At 36.1% G+C, this 19,603-nt stretch overlaps 1 protein-coding gene across 1 annotated transcript in view; it reads left to right on the top strand.

Annotated features, from left to right (window-relative positions):
• Positions 1-19,603, top strand: part of LOC145687938 (uncharacterized) — a 264,861-nt gene that overhangs the window by 99,381 nt on the left and 145,877 nt on the right. Inside the window, exon 3 of the mRNA XM_081761511.1 lies at positions 9,036-9,211. Within this exon, the coding sequence (XP_081617637.1) occupies positions 9,036-9,211 (176 nt within the window). The remainder of the gene's footprint in view (positions 1-9,035; positions 9,212-19,603) is intronic.

Raw genomic sequence — 19,603 nt, 5'->3', positions numbered from 1 at the left:
CAACCCTTGGAAACATGAAAAAAAAAAAAAAAAAAAAACCGAAAAAATTCTTTAAATTTTAAAATATTGAGAATTATTTCTGTTGTGGACAAACAAATTTTGTTCATTTAATTAATTGATTTACGTTTTGTCTGAGCTGCGAGATTTGATAACTTCTTTACTTTAGACAGAAGCTGAAGCGTGTATTAATAACCAAACCTCGGTCTTGCAGATTTTACTTTTGAAATTTTACGCCCCACAGAGGATTTATAGAAAAACCAGCGTTTTGATGATCACTGAATTGAGGTAATAAGACCATAGTGAATTAATTGGAATGCAAATCTTAAGTTTTTTTCTCCTGGAGTACCAGGTACCAAACAAAAATGTCCTCAGTTATCCACAGCATTGAAGTGCCTTTATGCATGTGTTAATAACGTATTGCAGATAGCTTCATTGTCTCACTGACAATCAGCTTGCGAAGCACCCGTCTCGGTCTACACAATAGAGTCTTTATATTAACATGAAGATCTAACGAGCTCCTACTTGTGTAAATAGTTGGCTCTGTGGAGTCAATCGAGAAATGGTTCCCTCGTTAGCATTGTTCTCCATTTGACCCTTAGATTTTTTTCTTTATTTTTTTTCCTTTCAAAAGACTCAATGATGGTTGTACTTGGGAGTGAAAGCTGAGACGGTAAATCTTTTCATGTTCTTTGCGATTGATCCCTTATCGTTGATCACCGACCTGAGAACAGAACTTGAGCATTGTGAGCGACTATCGAACTACAATATATATATATTGCAGTGCAGTGCTCTTGTTTACCCTCTGGTGTTATGGTACAACGAACAATCACTTTCTTCTATTGGAGAATTGAAGGAAGGCAAATACTAGTAATCCTTTGTAGTACTTGAGTTGCAGATAGATACAAGTTCAAAGTCCTTTGACTTCCAAGATGTGGGAGTTGAAACGTGTACACTTCCGCATTTTATATTAATAATAATAATAATAATAATAATAATAATAATAATAATAATAATAATAATAATAATAATTTATTGATAGTAGTGACCACAGCATTAGTTATAAATAGTCACAAATATACAAATAATATACAATGGAGGATTACACCAAAGTAAATACAAAACAAGACAAAATAAACAAATTAAAAAGGAATGGTACATCAAAATATTTCTATCAGATACAAAATTATATGATATATACGAACTTAATTCAGGCTTAGATTACAAAATAAAGTTTCATCATTACCTCCATTCAAGGATCTATTAAATTGAAAACTGTGATGTAATGTATAAGAAAGTAAAATATAATAAACATTAATAAAATTAAACAAAAATTTCTAGAGAATATATATAACAAAGAACATGACTAGGCAAAAAATAAACATACATCAAACGAAAAACAATAGGAATTCCATAGACAACATACCAGACGGAACGACGGCAAATTTATATATTTACTTGATAACACATTCTAAATATTGTTTTTAAGTAGAGCAAAGTTTACATTGAATAGATCTATTTTCAGAGATTTTTTTGTTTATATTTTCTACACTAATAAATAGTGGAGTATCAATTAATTTCTTATTACATAAAATAGATCGATAGTCCCTGGGGTTAAGCGAAGGAACTCCAATATATAGATGTTCAGTTAGGTTCACCCTAGCATGTATTACATCGTGAAGAAGCCTGATTTGCCTCAGGTTTCTCCTAACATCAAGAGAGAGCAAATCAAACCTAGCGAGAATCTCCGCAATCTCTGAAATATAATAATAATAATAATAATAATAATAATAATAATAATAATAATAATAATAATAATAATAATAATAATAATAATAATAATAATAATAATAATAATTATTATTATTATTATTATTATTATTATTATTATTATTATTATTATTATTATTATTATTATTATTATTATTATTATTAAAATGATTATCTTGAGCATCTGTCGTGTGAAAGGTTCTGACAAGTAAACCTTACGTTTGGGTGAATCGAGTTGCTGACTGAGACACATATGAGAAAGTAGTACTAAATGTGGTCAGTATTTCAGTGAAGTTGTAGGTGCGAAGCTCCAGGGGTTTAGGAGATACAGCTACCAGAACATCACATGGAAGTACAGAATAGTCTTCATACAGTTGGAGGTAAAAGCCCTGTAGGACCTCTTGTAACGACAAAAGGTGAATAACAAATATATGGGTACATATTAGGACTAGGGGGAAGTCATATAGTAAGGGTACACCTGACGGGAGCCATCTTGAAATCCGCCATTTTAAATTATGTTTAAGTTTTTAAAATAGGAATAGGGTCATGTGATACATGATTTAAGGCGCAAATTTAATCAGAAGAACAATGGTGACGTTAATTTTGATTTACGCGCAATTGGTAAAAAGTTACAGGGAAATTAAATATTGTTGCAGCATATGTATTAGTCCTTTACCCCACCTTGTAAATTTTGTGTTAATGATAATAATTAAATAAACAGCAGGTGGATAAATATTAGGTCTATGGTAAGAGTTGCCTTGATGGCGGCCATGTTGAACTCCGCCATTTTGAATCAGACAAAAGTTTTAAACAAAACGCATAACATTGACACCTTATTAATAGGAAATTTTACCATAAATCCAATGGTATAACCATTTTTGCTTTATCATTAACACAAAATTAAATGGGAAAAGAGTAATGCAATAGATGACATCGGGCTAGAAGTTCATCAGAAATGCAATGGTGGCGTTACAATGTTAGTTGCTTGATGCCTTTGTCAGGTGTGCTCACTGTGAGCAGAGCATTTGTGCAAGTCATGCACTCTTTCCTGAACTACATATTGATTGTACTTATTGAGGACTTTTCTGGAAGAAAGACTCAATTTCAATTATGACTCAATTCCACTTTGGTCATTATTCTTTAAATTAGCAACTTGTTTATGCGATAACAAATGCTGGTTAATGATAAAGCAAAAATGGTTATACCGTTGGATTTATGGTAAAATTTGCTATTAATAAGGTGTCAATGTTATGCGTTTTGTTTAAAACTTTTGTCTGATTCAAAATGGCGGAGTTGAACATGGCCGCTATCAAGGCAACTCTTACCATAGACCTAATATTTATCCACCTGCTTTTTATTTAATTATTATCATTAACACAAAATTTACAAGATGGGGCAAAGGACTAATACATATGCTGCAACAATATTTAATTTCCCTGTAACTTTTTACCAATTGCGCGTAAATCAAAATTAACGTCACCATTGTTCTTCTGATTAAATTTGCGCCTTAAATCATGTATCACATGACCCTATTCCTATTTTAAAAACTTAAACATAATTTAAAATGGCGGATTTCAAGATGGCTGCCGTCAGGTATATCCTTACTATATGACTTCCCCCTAGTTCTAATATGTACCCATATATTTGTTATTCACCTTTTGTCGTTACAAGAGGTCTTACAGGGCTTTTACCTCCAACTGTATGAAGACTATTCTGTACTTCCATGTGATGTTCTGGTAGCTGTATCTCCTAAACCCCTGGAGCTTCGCACCTACAGCTTCACTGAAATACTGACCACATTTAGTACTACTTTCTCATATGTGTCTCAGTCAGCAACTCGATTCACCCAAACGTAAGGTTTACTTGTGAGTTGGGCGACTCTTGATATAGTTCAAAATTGCCGATGTTGCTCCAGTATCGAAATAACTATCGGTCGTACTATGGTCTACAGAAAGAAAAAACAATAATGACGCTAGTAGGCGGTATACTCTGCCCATATTCATTGCGAAAGAGTGATCAAAAACGATTAGAGACGTGGAAAATGTGGACATGGAGAGAAATGGAGAATATTAGATAAAATGTAACTGAAATGTGAAAGTATTCACAAAAGTTGAGAAGAGTAAAAGAACAATTGTGTGTCATTAAAGGAAGAGGAGGAAGTTGGTCACTACTTTATTTAAGGGTAATTTTGTTAGAATTGCAATAGAATGGAAAAGAGGGAGAGAAAGAATATTATAATAGAAGAACAAAGTTACAGATGGTAATTATTATGTAAAAATAATGTATGATGCTAATAGTAATGATGAGCCATTTTTCTCTTCTTTTCAAGCATAAATTTTAACATGTATCTTGTTCTTTATAGCTCTGGAAATATTCCACAGTATTAATAAACTGATCAAAGCACTAAATACAAGATTTATTCAACAAATAACCGGAAAAGTTATATAATAAAAATTCAAAACTTCGACAAAGTTTGTGCTTGTTTGTTAGTTTTTGGTGGCGTCCTAGAACTATTATGAGATGGGTCTGACACGCCTGCCTCGCGAATGGAATGCTGGGAATGAGTGAAACAAAATGGAGGCATCTTTGCAGGTTTGCATCAACGTGGAGCAGCGAACTGCCATTGGATTTCTGTTAGCTGAAGGGTTGAAACCAATAGAAATTCACCGTTGGATACCCATGGCAGTGCAATATGGTGAAAGTTGTTTGATTCGAATACAAGTGTAATACGCCTGTTTTCCTGTATCAACTCTCGCAATGTTATTCGCCGTGACTGCACAGACAGAGCGTCCTGAGCGTTGCTAATCTTCAACACTTGTTACACTCTCAGCACGGTATGGTTCGGTTCGGTTTGGTTTGTGATCGGTTCGGTTTCAGTTAACCATTTCAAACCGGTTTAAGTGGCAAACCGAAACCGCGGTTTACGTTTTCAGGAACCGTCCACCCCTAACACCCCGTTTGAACTTATCTCCCCAGTCGTACACTTTCGAACTATCTGCAATCCTTTAGGGGTAGTATACTCCTCCTAAATATTTTCTTAAAATTATTATCAGCCATTTCTTTCCTTCTTCTGTCCTTCCATTTATTCATCTTCCTTTTCAGGATCGGAAGTATTTCGACTTGCATAACGTGTCTGATGAAGGTAATGTTAAATTGCCAAATCTATTACACATAGATTTGATTGGTTAGTCAATTATTTTATTAATACTGACAAATTTTAATCAACTAAATATATAATTCTGAAACCAATATTTTAATCAAATTATTGGTTACATTTTGAAAATTAAAATTTGTGTTTGCTAATAGTTTACTGTTAGAGACCTTGAATGGTTTAACATCATATGAAGAAAAAAGCCCCGATCGAGATCCTGCTCTTGTTCCCCCCACTTGAATTCTTGAGCTGTTTTCGAGTGAAGGCCTGATTACATAACGCGTCATTGCATCCACCTTGCATGAGAAACTAAGAGAAATTCAAATTCAACAACGTCAAGGAGAAACGGATATCCAATGATAGGCTAAGTCCTAGTATATTTAAGCAGGACCACAAAAAAAAAGTTGAAGTAGCTTTCAATCCACACAATAGTCTTTTTCTTCTTTCTCGGGATCTCTTCAAACAGTGGGTTGCACAAAGAAATAAATTCGGCCTTCGAGGGTACTTCTTTCTCCTTGTTTTTTTTTCCCTCTTGAATTCGTTTATGTGAAGTTCAGAAGTCGAGAACCGATCACTTTTAAAAGACAACTTGCTATGGTCAAATGTTTTCTGATTTTTTTAATTCACTGAAAGAGAGAAAGATGTCGTGTATGCAACAACACAGCTTGCGATCTGATACCTTAAACATTCTTTATAGGAAACAAAAGTAATACACCAAACTGTGTTTAGGGCCACTTCGTTCCCTCATGTCTTGCAGGTTTGCTTTCAGTGCGTGTGAGTTAAGATTCAAACCCTGATACGGGTATAAATATGAGTGTGTGTGTGTGTGTGTACCTTGAGGAGCACAATGGTATGTCATATTATCTAACTTTCAACTAAAGTGGAAAAGAAGGATCAACATTCATATGCTATTCAATGCAATGACACACTAAACAAGTTTTTTGTGCCGTCTGCAGGTACATTTCTAAAATTAAACTACCTACATATTGTTCTGTTATTCGATCCTAATCCATTCTACCTAATAACTCGATTTCACCGGAAGTAGCGCTTTGCATCGTATGTTCCTCCGAGCCCCTCGTGTATATAGTGTATACTACATATTACTGGACACTAAAATAGCAACAACTGGAAATATAAAAACTAGTAACATCGAAGTTGATGGATGAATAGATTATGATTCATGAGTATAACTGCTACACTTACTGTTTAGTGTGATGTGCGGCAGCGTTTCCGGAACGTAGCGAAGCATGCAGAGATCTGCATCGTGTAGAGTCACCATGAATTTTAATAATCAGGAATGGACGGGAAGACATCGGATGTCCGTCACTGATTTTAAGAAGTTATGCGGTTTCGACATACTACCAAAGTTCATCCGTTGAAGCCGCGAGAGGTCTCTGCTGGGCGAGTTTTTCTGCAGTTTTGGACCAAAGGTGCAGAAGTCAGATAAATACGCAGTGGAAAATTGTTATATTAAGGATTATCGGACTTCCGTGGTACACGCGGTAGCACACTATCCTGCTGAAAGTAGGACCATACAACAAGGTTTAATACCTCTGCAATGTAACAATAGCTTGTTAAATATCTTGTTAATGTATAAGGTGAATAAGCATTCTACTTATACCCCAGACTACAAAGTCAAGGCTGAACTAGGGTCGTAACACAGAATACATGACGCGTCCAGCCATCGCCGAAATATCATGGACATCGGTGTGATCATTATAATTTCCGCAGACAGTCGTGGAATTCGTGGTAAGAGGATGTCGTGCTATTTTGCCTCCCATGCTCAACGTTCTTGATGCCATCAAGGATTAGACCATTAAGGTTAATTGGCACATAGTGTTCCGTTCTTATGCCGTGCCATAGACCACGAAGTTTCTTTTCAGACTTTGACATTGAAAATTCATCGGGTTTGTCATTTTGAATTCTCACATGACGCGCCGTGCCTGTGTTCGTGCCATGCCGCCACATACCGCCTTGCAGAAAAACCACCGCGTTCGCTGCCCGATGGCTCTGCTCCTTCGGCTTTCCTCGGAGAACTTGAAGCGACACGAAGTTGACCTGCCTTGCAATCCATCTTGGGAAATGGTGTAGAAAGCAGTAGCAGGACGGCACGGCACGACACCCTGTGTGTGAGTCAGCCTTTAGAATGTACAAAGGGAGCCATAGCAACGGGTGGCCAGAAAAAGAGCATAAACATTTTGCAGCACTAGCCCAACACAAACATTAGTTTGGCGGAATTCGCAGTCAACGACGGATATCTGCTGCTAACTGCCGGATTTGTTAAGGAATATTTCAAAGTTTGAGACAAATAAGATCGGGTAAACATACTTTCACAACAGGAGCGTCATTTGGGGAGGGCAGGAGAAGGCATTGCCCCCCCCCTAAGTTTGAGAAACTTAATAACTTGTATACTAATACATTAACAAAGAACATGAATCTATTATGTAGATGAATATTCTTGCCCCCTCCTAGCAAAATCTGAAATGACGCTACTGTTTTAGTTTTGGATTTCTCTGCATCTTTTGGTTACTTTTACTCCAGACATAGCTCATGACCGTAATGAGCAGTGGATCCGCGGCGGTAATCATGCCAATGGTGTTCCATACACTACGCACTTTATAGATGTCACGATGATCGTATGTGTCCTTCTCTCCATTGTAATTTTGAATGATGAACATAATGAAAATAAGCCTGTCTAATTTTTATATCTAATACGTAGTAGTCTGACTGAAACATATGAGATACTACTTTGCGGTTAGACGTTACAAGCTAACTCTATGGCCTATGAAACCCAGAGGTTCAATGCTCGTTCACAAAAGTTCTCTATTGACTTCTGTCCTTAGCCAAACCGGGTCCAGTTGTACTTTGTACTCCTATTTCTTCGAAATTCATCTTAATACTGTCCTCCTATCTACGCCTAGGTCTCCCTAATGTTCTCTTTCCGATGGGTTTCCAGTTAAAACTGAATGTGTTTCTACTCCCTTACATTTTGGTTACATGACCTACCTACCTGAGCCTACCAGACTTAATCACCCTAAAAATACCAGGTAAAGGCATTGAAATTTAGTGTTAAATAAAGTTTACAGTAGAAAATGAAGGAATGTCACAAAATTATGATAAAAAAAATAAATTGATCTATAAGAAACAAGGAAACTCATTGGCTGTATGAAGAATTAAATTACCTAATGGAGAAGCGTGAAACAGACCGCGTCTCTATCGTGATTTCTGAAACAATTTAGCAAATCCTCAGAAGGTTCTTCCACTACATACTATTTTTAATTTGTTGCTTCTATACCAAATGTAAATTAATATATTCAACTTATTCTTTTTTGATGTTGACGAATTATGAAAACTTTTTCCTTATGTATTATACACCCCAAATGTAGACGATAGAAATGCGAGGCCCCGAAATCAAATTTAGTCGTCCTGTCAACTAGATGAAGTCGCCATTTTGTTAACTAATTATTGCTGACAAGGTTCCTAAATTTGTACGAAATCTTCAAGAAACGTATTGGACCTTATGCAGAGTCGTTTTGAAGTCTGATTAACGCCATACTAAGGGGATCACTAACGGATGGTTATCAAAGTTGTATTCAGAGACTGTGAATAGGACGTAGTATTTGACAAAGTTAATCAAATGTGACTAATTAATCTAGAGCAGAGGCTAATCTTTTACTCACGGTTTAGCGTGCGACACAACATTTCGTATTTCGTATTTCGTATTTCATGTGTTTTCATTTTTACAGCCTACGCATGCGCTGATCTACTTTTCCGTAGTTGCCACATTTATTTTTCTCACCCGATGCATTAGGGTTATATAAGTTAATCATACCCAAATCATCTTTTTAGTTGTACTCAAAGTAGACTCTGAATACCAAAAAGTGCACCTTCCTTAGTAAAGGGTTAGTATGCTACTAACTAGGATGTGACTAACGCTCGATTAACAAATTCTCTCCGAATACCGCCCATTATGTTCATACATGCAGTAATAATGACGCATGATAATCATTACAAAATTGGTAGCAAAATGAGAATTTACCTTATTAACTTCTGTAAGTATGTCTCAAGAATGTACTTATTAATTTGACCCTGTTCTTTTTTCTTTCTTTTTTTCCAGTTTTGGGGGAACGAATTGCTTTCGATGTGTTCATCTGAATCTTCGTTCGCGGAATGTACTCCAGGTACATACGGAAGGTCTCGATAAATGCTATACAAATGAGGAGGCTGCTGTTGCCATTTGTCCAAACGAAACAACCGTGATGAGCGACCACTCAAAGGAAATTCTCCTCTACAGTAAGTATACCTCTTCTTTCAACCGTAACATTAATGAACTTCAATCAAACATGAGTTACGTAACATTAAAAGCCAATGCATTTCTTAATAATTAGTACACGAGATCAAGGCCGTATTTTCAAACATTTTATTCAGTTTTTTAGAACCTTATGAATTACTTTGAATAATGCCTGTGCCTACTTTAGGTGGGGCCTTATGCCGTAGCCGTTCGCGTCAACGCAACGTAAAATTTGAGTTTGACTTTCGGATAAGCGCACTGGCGCAAATCCCTGGTAACCGCACGTGCTGGAAAGAAAACGAGGAAAAGGGTTGTTTGTCAATCACTACAGCAGTATTTCGCGCTTTTTCTAGGCACTGTGCTATCGCTGGTAGTTGAACGTAAGATCTGTCAAATTTTTAAAATACTGTTACTTTTGTTATTTGGAAATTATACATTGTAAATAATTCTGTCTTATTATCACGATTATAGAAGTATGACATGTCGAACATCCCAAGTTTATCACCAGAGCTGCCGCGTGTATTGTTGATGACCCTTTGGTAACAGGGCCGCCAACATACTATGTGTACTGTACAACTTAAGACGCCATAATTAATTCATCTCATGGTAGTAATACCACAGTTAATTCAGACGAACAACGCCTGTTTGTACAGCGAGGCACAGATTCTATAAGTTATAGAATTGTCACACAGATGGCGTTAGTGTAAAAGTAAACCAACAACTGCTGCCAATGGACAATATGAACTGACAATTTTATTGTGGAAAACATACTTCTTACATATAAACTTGTTTACAAAAATTAAACAGTTTCTCCGAATAATCCTTTTGACACTACCGGCATCTATACGGCATTGCTATGAAATATTTGAAAACTACAGATCACTGTCCAAATGACATTGTGCGTATGAGTTATCTGTGGTTGTACTTATATATACTTTTTATAAGTAAAATACTGTCAGCTATTTATTTTTATAAAAAAAACGCCTACACTTTTTTTTTTGAATTTTTTGTTCTTGCGCAACACCAAGGTTATGAAGGTAGGTCTACTTCCTTACCATGGACTCCGAACCAGGATTGGGGCTATAACCCCGTGCAGTTAACAAGTCAACAGATTATCATGCAATATCAATTTCAAAAAATAAATAAATAAATAAATAAAAATAAAAAAAATAAGATGGGGATGCAATTATGGTGAAAATGTCTAAATCTCGGAATCCCTTTGGTATTTAGACTTTTCATTTAAAGTAATTAAACACGTATTAGTTTGATCCAAGAAGGAAGAAAAATGGATGGAGGTGCTTCACTAAGATGTCCACACAAGATGTTCAACGAACTTAAAAAGTACGTTACTGAATTCTCTATATCTGTGTGTTTGTCTTGTCTGTTATTTGCGATTTTTTTTTCAATTTTGAGCCCTCCATTCGATAGAGCATTAAAAACTATCTGAGAAAGTGATTAAAGTTTTCGTGTCACTCTTATTATTCCCGAGATATTGGCCAAACAATGGCCGATTTGCGGAGATTTAAGGAGCCATATCTCGGGAATTGTAACGTATAGAGAGATGATATTGACGTTGATCAATATTTAAAAGAATGGTGAACATTTTGATACCAAATAGTACCCGATTGCTACTGGTTTGGCCAGTGGCCACTAGTTCATATTGGTACCAAAGTGTTAACTATTCTCGTAGTTATTGATCAAGACCAATATAATCTCTCTATGACTTACCGTTCCCGAGATATTGGCCAAAAATAGTTCCAATTTCGGGAGATTTAATGAGTCATATCTCGGGAATCGTAATTCATAGAGAGATGATATTGGTGTTGGTCAATACCTAAGAGGATGATGAACATTTTGGTACTAAATAGTAACTGGTGGTCACTGGCCAACTTAGCGGGCGTTCCACAGATATTGGCCAAAAAGGTTAGAATTTCGGAAGATTTAAGGAGCCATATCTCGAGAACCGTAAGTCATAGAGAGATGATATTTTGAGAATTTTTGAGAGAAACAGAAGGTGCAGATAAACAGATTTGCTTTTACATGTAGAAACAGTCCCAGTTATCCTTCCCGCTCCATCTCTCCATTCTTTTTGTTTGTTTTGGTAATGCTTGAATTTCTTGCGAGACTTCAAAGTTCAGAGTAATCCTATATGAAAGACACATGAGAGGAAACGCGAAACACCACTGGGAGTTACACGTGAAGGTAGCTGGTAGTTTCTATGTAAGAGAAGTTGATCGAAAAGTGTACGTGCAATTGTCGTTTAGTTTTGTCGATTTTTTTTCTTTTTACGAGGGAGAACGAGAAACAATTGTTAGATTTTTTTCCCCTGCTGCTTGGGTTGGTTGACATTGTTTCGATTGGGTAACTAAACTATTGCACACCTGCTTTTTTATTTTTTATTTTTTAACCAGTGAATGAGTTTATGCATGGCCACGCCTATCGGTTGTCACTATGCTTCACCGCTTCCCCACGACCAAAGGAAAAGCCTAAATCAACTCTCGTGAACAAACTATGCGAAGGGCAATGGAATTGATTTAAAAAAAAAAAATAACAGCAGCTAAACAGAAGAGAGTAACATTACCTCTGTGTAGGTGACCTGCTCGATTAAATTACTTCCGTTTTCATGAAAACTCTTCACAGAAAGAATGGCTCATATCTCATTGGGAAACTGGTAATGACGTAGCACGCAGTAATTATCAATTACATTACAGCAATTGAGTAATTTTCTCACCGTTCGTATTGGTTATAAAGTTATGTTAGAATTAGCTTTTAAAAGAACGTGCGTGTTTTCTTACTTCTGTAGGGATAATAACTCATTCAAGTTTCTCGTACTTTAGCTTTCGAGGTTAAGGATACATGGCTGGTTTCAAAGTCATCAGATGCGAAAATCTTCATGAGAAATATCATTTTTCACACTTTTTTTCAATAATTTTGTAGTTCCGTCAACTGGTATTTTAGAAATACAAGAAGTAAGGAGGGAAGCATGTATTGTATCATGTGGATTTTAAGCTCTCTCATGTGTTGTTTTATAATTATTAAATTTTGTTTCGATTCTTTATTGGCTCAATAGCCCAATTTAAAATAGTAACTGATTCGTTATGAATGTCTGTTAATTGTAGTTTACATTGGACGTGGTAGAAATGTACTGAGGGAATTTTCCTAGTGTTTGATATGCCATTAATGCATAAAATGTAATGTCAAATCTTATACTTACAAGAAAAAAATCTCAAGTTGCTACTTAAAACAAAAACATAGAATAAAGTTGTTTTTAGACGTTAATTTGAGGCATAAAAATGATGAAACGGTTGATTAGCTATGTTGAAAATGTGTATACTTAACAATAAATAATTACTTTTAAAAGAAAGCAATGGAAGACGGTTCTTTCTCTGGAATACAGATGCATACTAAAGCATGGGTCATAATTGTGACATGTGGGCTAGGCGAATGAAACAAAATCTGTGACGCAACGTTGCCATATGTTAAAGGGGATGTAGCTAAGCAGACACAGTACAGTGCAAACAATTGAGCAGATAACAGATACGTCTCGTTCTCTATTTCTTTTGTGTTTAAACTGACGTGAATGCGGACAAAGGCGCGGCAACACCGCACTCCTCTCATTTGCTAAGGAAACTCGGAGCGCCGCCTTCAATACCATAAACGCTGTCGCTTAGCATAGTTGATATGATCTTTGTTCTTGCCCGGTTCATCGTTTATAACTAGTACGTCATGACTTATTGAAAGATGAACTATTTAATAATGGGAAACATATTGAAAAAAATGTATTTCAATAAATAACATTTTCCAAATGCTAATTACGCCAAGAATAATTAGAATTCTTATTTAAGTTCCGTAAGGTTAAAAGAAAACTGTGAAATATTGAAATCAGGACTGATGGGCATCCGTCCCATAGAGAACATAAGCCGGGTCCTGTGTACCAAAGGTGATAACTGGGGCACGAAAGGAATTTTGATCATTTAGTGAGAATAAACTAGGAAGAGAGAGAGTTCGGATTCCCCCATAGAATTACCCCGACTAGGAGTTCCCTTCATTTGATTCGAGCATGAAGGAAATACAGAACAACTGACAGGCAGTGCAGTGCATGTAGATGGGATTGAGTAAAGTCACTCGCTCCAACCTCTGTCTCTTTGTTCATGCTGTCTGTCAACTCGCTTTTGTCCCCACAGCGGAACATTACTGTTACCACCGTGAGACTGCCTTTCCATTTCCTGTTTAAAATACGTTCATTGGATTCTTTCCGTTCTTCTGGAGGCGTACACTGAACACTGTTCCAAAAATACACTCTATTATTTAAAAAAAAAAATAACTGATGTGATTTTATTTAAAAGCACTCTAAAATATAAAGGGAATTGCTTAGTGGTTACTGTTTTCACTTCGCAATCAAGACCTTGGGTTCAATACCGATGGCTGGTCATCCTCAGTAGTGTTTCTTCCAGGTTTTTCCTCAGTTTCCCAGGCGAATAATCGGAACGGTACCTTTAAATACAGGGCCTGAGCGAATTCCCTCCATTACTTTTCATTGTTGTTGCTTTATTTATTAACGGGTGAGACTAAATTGATCCCATAAACTGTATCTGAAAGTGCATAAAGAAGTAGTTGTCGTGACCTATAAATAGCAGTGAACATAAAATATTCGTGTCGTCTCTGTAGGGCGATTCTCTGGCAAGTGGTCCATTGTCAGTAAATTTTCAAAATTAACTTGAAACCATGATATTTATGTTTTTCTATTAAGAAATAGTGTAACTATATACTGAGATATTTAAAATCTTTTTGTAAAATATATTTATTAGGTTTTGATCATATAAACTTTATCTGTTCTACACCATGCTCAATGCTGTTCACATATCCCAATTTTCAAATAATTTTCAAACTAAATTCTAAATCTGTAATTATATGAACAATAGCAAAAAATATGAAGTGGACCTTTGGCAAAAATTTGATAATTTTGTTTTAATTAATATTTGATTCTGGTAGGCAAAAATCGTAGTTTTCTCATGTCATGTTTTGCTGTCCCGTGCGTCACGGAAAACATGTATTTTTCGTGTTTTCTTTGTAATTATAGAAGATAAAGTATTGAAACTTTTGCTCCAAAGTAGAATTATTATTAGTTTGTTAGTGGTACTTATTAAATTTGTTTATTATCCTCCGTATTTATTTAATGAGATATAGAAATGTTGTCCCGTGCGTAACGTTACGCACGGGACATTTACGGATTTATGCAAGGAAGTGAACAAAATTAAGCTATTAAGATTCCAATACTTGTTTATTGTTATTGAGGTTAAACAATGAACAATAAACTCTTATATTAACTCAAAGAAATATGAATTTGCTGACAGAAACTAAACTAAACATAACTACCAAACACTTAGTACGTTAAGTTACATAGAAACATTTACCACGAGGTTTAAAATCATATTATCATGATAAATCACACTTTTTTCTTTTCATTAGAAAGGTAGGTATCTGAATTGGTTTGACAGTTTTGTAGGGTAGGGGCAAATGGGTTCGCTTCAAAACTCTTTACTTCTTTACAAAAACGGCTATTGGTTCTGGAATTTTATAGTATATTCTTTCATCCTTTATCAGCAAATTAGGTGCTTAAAGTAACTTTAAAACTTGATCGAATGAGACATAAGATCTGTTCTTTTCATCAAAACAAAACCTTGTACAACTGTTGTCTATGAATTTCAGATTTGTTACTCTATATGTCCGCATTGTCTTCTACATCACTTTCAAACACACATACATACCGATGTTTAATCCTATTTTTGGAAGAACCCCAATCAAATTTCACTAGGAGAAATACACCTGCTCTAATATTGCCCATTCTGAGCTCGACAGTTGGAGGGTTCGAATATCATTATGAACATCGTCTTCAAAGTTGTATTCTGAATTAATGTCGCTCTCATCACTTAAGAATATATCATTCAGTACATGCACTCTTTTCGTTTTTCTTGAACCAATCTAACGTGAATAACTTTGTTCATCACATTTTAGTGTGCTTCCTCCTCTAAATGGTCAACAACGAAACAATGCGGAATGAGTTTCGGAAAAGGAACGTGAGAGGAATAGAGTTGATCCTTTAACTTGCCTATAACGCTGCATCCTCACTTTATTTTTCAGTCTCACTTTGTTCCTATGTTTAACTCTATATTTTCTAGTCCTTTCAGCGTCACTCATTGCTTTTGTTGATCGATTCAGTTCATTTCTGACAATATTACTTGGAACAGAGTTACTTGGCTGTGAATCCATATTAGTTACTTAGAAAACTCACACTAAAGCAAATCTTCACTGTGAAGTAACAATCAATACACCAAATAACCAAAAACCAACTGTCTCCGTTCAATTCATTTTACTGCATTTCATCTGACAATGGCAGCGTTCAAATGACTCAATGTTTGGTAGGTACCACAGAGGATCGAGCAGTACAACAGTTGAACAACATTATGTGGTTTGAACGCCATCAATCAGCACTCAGACAAATACTCCAAAGACATGGTAATAGCACAAAGCGAGTTGCCTAGCAAAGTTCGACTTTGATACTTTAGAATGTAATTTAATTTATTTAAATTAAATTATGGATGTAAATTTTTAATGCTTGTTAATGTCCAAATGTTAATCTTAAAATATGAATCTCTCTAGTAAAGATATTGCATAGTAACAGTCTTAGAACAACCAAACAAATGCATGGTTACTTTTCTGTCCCGTGCGTAACGGTGAGTCGAAAAAGAAAACATAATGTGAAGCTAATTAAATTCTATTTTCCAATTTAAAAATATAATGGACAGTAAGGAGAATGAATGTAGAACACAAGTGATGGCATATAAAATGGAAATACTGCCATATATCGCAGAGAATATCCAATGAAATTGAGATTGTTAAAAGAGCTTTTTGTCTGAGTCCCGTCCGTAACGCTTAATTTTGGCTTATAACTCAAATTTGCAATTGTTATGAGTGTTTCATTTTATTTAACTATGCACTAATAATTTCCCCCCTAATTTTGACATACTTTTTATTTTATTTGAAAATACATTTTTGTTTAAAAAAGCAGTTTTTGTGTACAAATGTCCCGTGCGTAACGCTGAGAATCGCCCTGTAATTTGTAAATCGGGTGTATTTGATTTAATTAGCTATTTTATGGAATCCATAATTTTATATTCAACGATATTATGCAATTTTTTGTATGTTTTAGTTAGAATTTGAATAGAGGCAAATATACATACAAAATACACATCTGCATACTGCACACTAATGTGATAAGATGGTTGGTGTCATAAAGTTCAACCTATAAACTTTTCTATATAAAGAAAATTCACCATTCACTCCTACTCTAACCTCCCTGAGTCCAACTACGATTTTCACATATGTAATGAATCTAACATATACAGAAAGCTAAACGGCGTGGCAAACATCTTGGCATTTGAAGGCGGCGCTCCAGGTTCCCTTTAAATGCTGCTAGCAAATGAGAGGTCAGCGGTATTGCCACGTTTATTTTGTACGCATCCACGTCTATCCCCTGTCACCTGATTAAGCTGTAGTTTGTTTGCTTAGCCATAGCCACATCCCTTTACCACTTGGCAACGTCGTGCCAGAGCTTGCGTTTTATTCGTTTAGCTGAAATGCCAAGATATTTGTCACAGGCTTTAGTTTCGTCTCACAGGGTGAAATTAAGGTAGACCTCCAAATTATAGCAATAGCAATACTCAAACTTCAAGTGGTACGCCTATAACTACGGGTTGCAATAGAGTAAAGTCCAGAAGGTATAACGTCGTTGGCTTCCCGCGCTTGGACCTGCTCGTTATTGGGGGTCTGGTAAGAGGGTAGCCAATCACCACCCTCCAATCACCGCGCTCAGCGAGCCACGAGTAACCAAGCTGGCAACTCCCTATAAACGTCACTACAACTTTTCGCTGAAAGCCAAGAACGTTATACCTTCCGCACTATAATAAAATCAAAAATACAACCGGTTTCTCGGACGCTGAATCCATATCAAAGAGCAATTAGATTACTGGCTTTGCCTTCGTTTGCTGTTTTCGTTCTATGATGATAAAAGGTTGAAACTGGAAACCGTTAATTTGAACCACTTCCGAATTGAATAAATGGTTAAGGGAGAAGATATAATCTGTTCTTGGCAAGCTGAATCGATTGCAGATATGAAAGGATATATAAACTCCTTATTAAAAAGTAAAAGGAAACATGTCCCAAGAATGAATAGTGACTACTCCGTTGCCATTTATGTCCAAACTGATCCCCCATCGGAAGGCAGGTAAGGAGGTGAAAAGAGGGCATTTAAAAATAATTGAAAGTGTTCGGTATTACTATCAAATCAATAGTTTTTTGGGTTACTGAGATGAATAGTGACACTCTCGATACCATCTTAGTTCACCTCCATTCCTTGTCGGCAGGGGAGTGAGATGTGGGGCTAAGAAGTGTATAAATAATCGAAAACTACCGATATTATTGTCCAATCCGTAGTTTTAGAAGGCACTGGCATGAACAGCGACACTCCTGATACCGTTAAGGACAAGTTCAGCCCCCATCGGCATGGGGGATGGAAAGGGCTTACATTACGGATTTTTACCATTACTTTTCCATTGGATTGCGTGTCTTAAGAGGGATGAGGCTTAAATAATTTCCATAAACCTATTCTACCCATGCGAAGAAACCTATATCCATAATATTGAAATGTGATCCGCGAAATGGAAATGAAATCTTTCAGTTTAACGTCTGACGATTATGCCCCTTAGGCTAAGGAAGACGATGATTAAGGCAAGTGAATGATAATGGAAGATTTGGATTAAGAGTCTTCATCCCGGCGAAATTAAAATACCGCTAATTTTACAGTAATTATGTGATATCTTCAAATAGATAAAAGATAATCGAAATGTGGAACAAGAGCACCCTAGACAATATTATTTTACATGAGAAACCGTTATCACGACTCACTTATCTGCTTTTGATTTCCAGCCATTTTGAAAATCGGCATTTATTTTCGCGTTTCTAACAGCTGAAAACGGAAAGCCACTTGTGATAACGGTACCTCACGCAAAATAATATTGTCTAGAGCGCTCTTGTTCCATATTTCAATTATCTTTTATCTATTTGAAGATATCACATAATTACTGTAAAATTAGCGGTATTTTAATTTCGTCGGGATGAAGACTCTTAATGAGAAACTGGGAAGAAAGGGGAGGAAACCCACGAACACGATCTTGTCCACCACAAACTTACTTGGCCGCAGATCGAGCCAGGGACTCCACGCAACAAGGGTAAGAGCTCTACCGCTGAGCCACTGTGCACCCTCCAAAAAATTAGGTCCATGTTTTGATATATAACTATTGTTGATCGTCTGATGAAGTGTGTTTTATTTGCTAAATTCGTATTCATAGATCTGAAAACCCAGTTTCAAACTTCATTAGAGTCAAATTTTTGTGGTAAAGGAACGAGAACATCTGAATTATTCTCTCTCTCTATCGTTCTTTCTTTCTGTTTTTGTTTTGTTTCTTTCAATATTTCAGGCTTCAGACCAAAAGTCAAAACCTTCAGAAATTAAATAGAATGAGATTTTTTTTTTAAATGCCGTTCATAATGTTGTTAAATGTATTTCTGCAGAGTTGGGGTAGCGAGAACGGAAACTAGAAACCCTTTTACACGATTACAACATCGCTCACCCACTCTAGATTGTATTGTTAGACCTGAAATGACTTTTACCACAACCGCGTGACTATTTGGCTCATTCTGTTCATATCGTTTTCCTACTTGTGCGTTCATTTCCGCAACGTAAGGATATAAAAGATTGACCTGACCAGAAATGCCAATCAACAAAAACAATTTTGTAACTGTTTCCTATATCCCTCCAGCTAAAGATAATGATATTGTTTCTGCCACGATGAGTGGACCAATGTTCCGCCATTTCTTGTCCCTGTGTAGGCTCCATAAAAAAAGAAAGAAAGAAAATAACAAAACTGTGATACGGAAGCAGGAACTGTTGTTCAATATGTGATTTTTGTGGTCTTATCTGCAGCATTGATCGATTCTGATGAATACCTCAAAGGGTGGTGACAAAACAAAACAACACGTTGCTCAGCTGTGGTGGACCGCATCATATAGGGGACTATTATATTGATTCTCAAATTCATGCAATTGCTAAGCCAAATCACAGTTTTGGACACCACGTAATGTGGGTGTTCTTCGTGAGAAAACAGGAAGAGTGTAACTATACATACACACAAGAGATAGATGACGAATTACCTAATAGTGGTATTATTTTCAGTCACGACATTCTTTGGTCCAGTTAGAATTCCAGATCAAATCGGCGAGTTCAGTCATGATGTAGTTCTGTCGCTTAAGAAGCTCATCGCCGCAGAAATAAAAGT

The sequence above is a fragment of the Thermobia domestica genome, chromosome 6, assembly GCF_964235325.1.
Source record: "Thermobia domestica chromosome 6, izTheDome1.hap1.1, whole genome shotgun sequence".
Taxonomy (NCBI): Eukaryota; Metazoa; Arthropoda; class Insecta; order Zygentoma; family Lepismatidae; genus Thermobia; species Thermobia domestica.
This window is presented reverse-complemented; position numbering and strand designations above follow the sequence as displayed.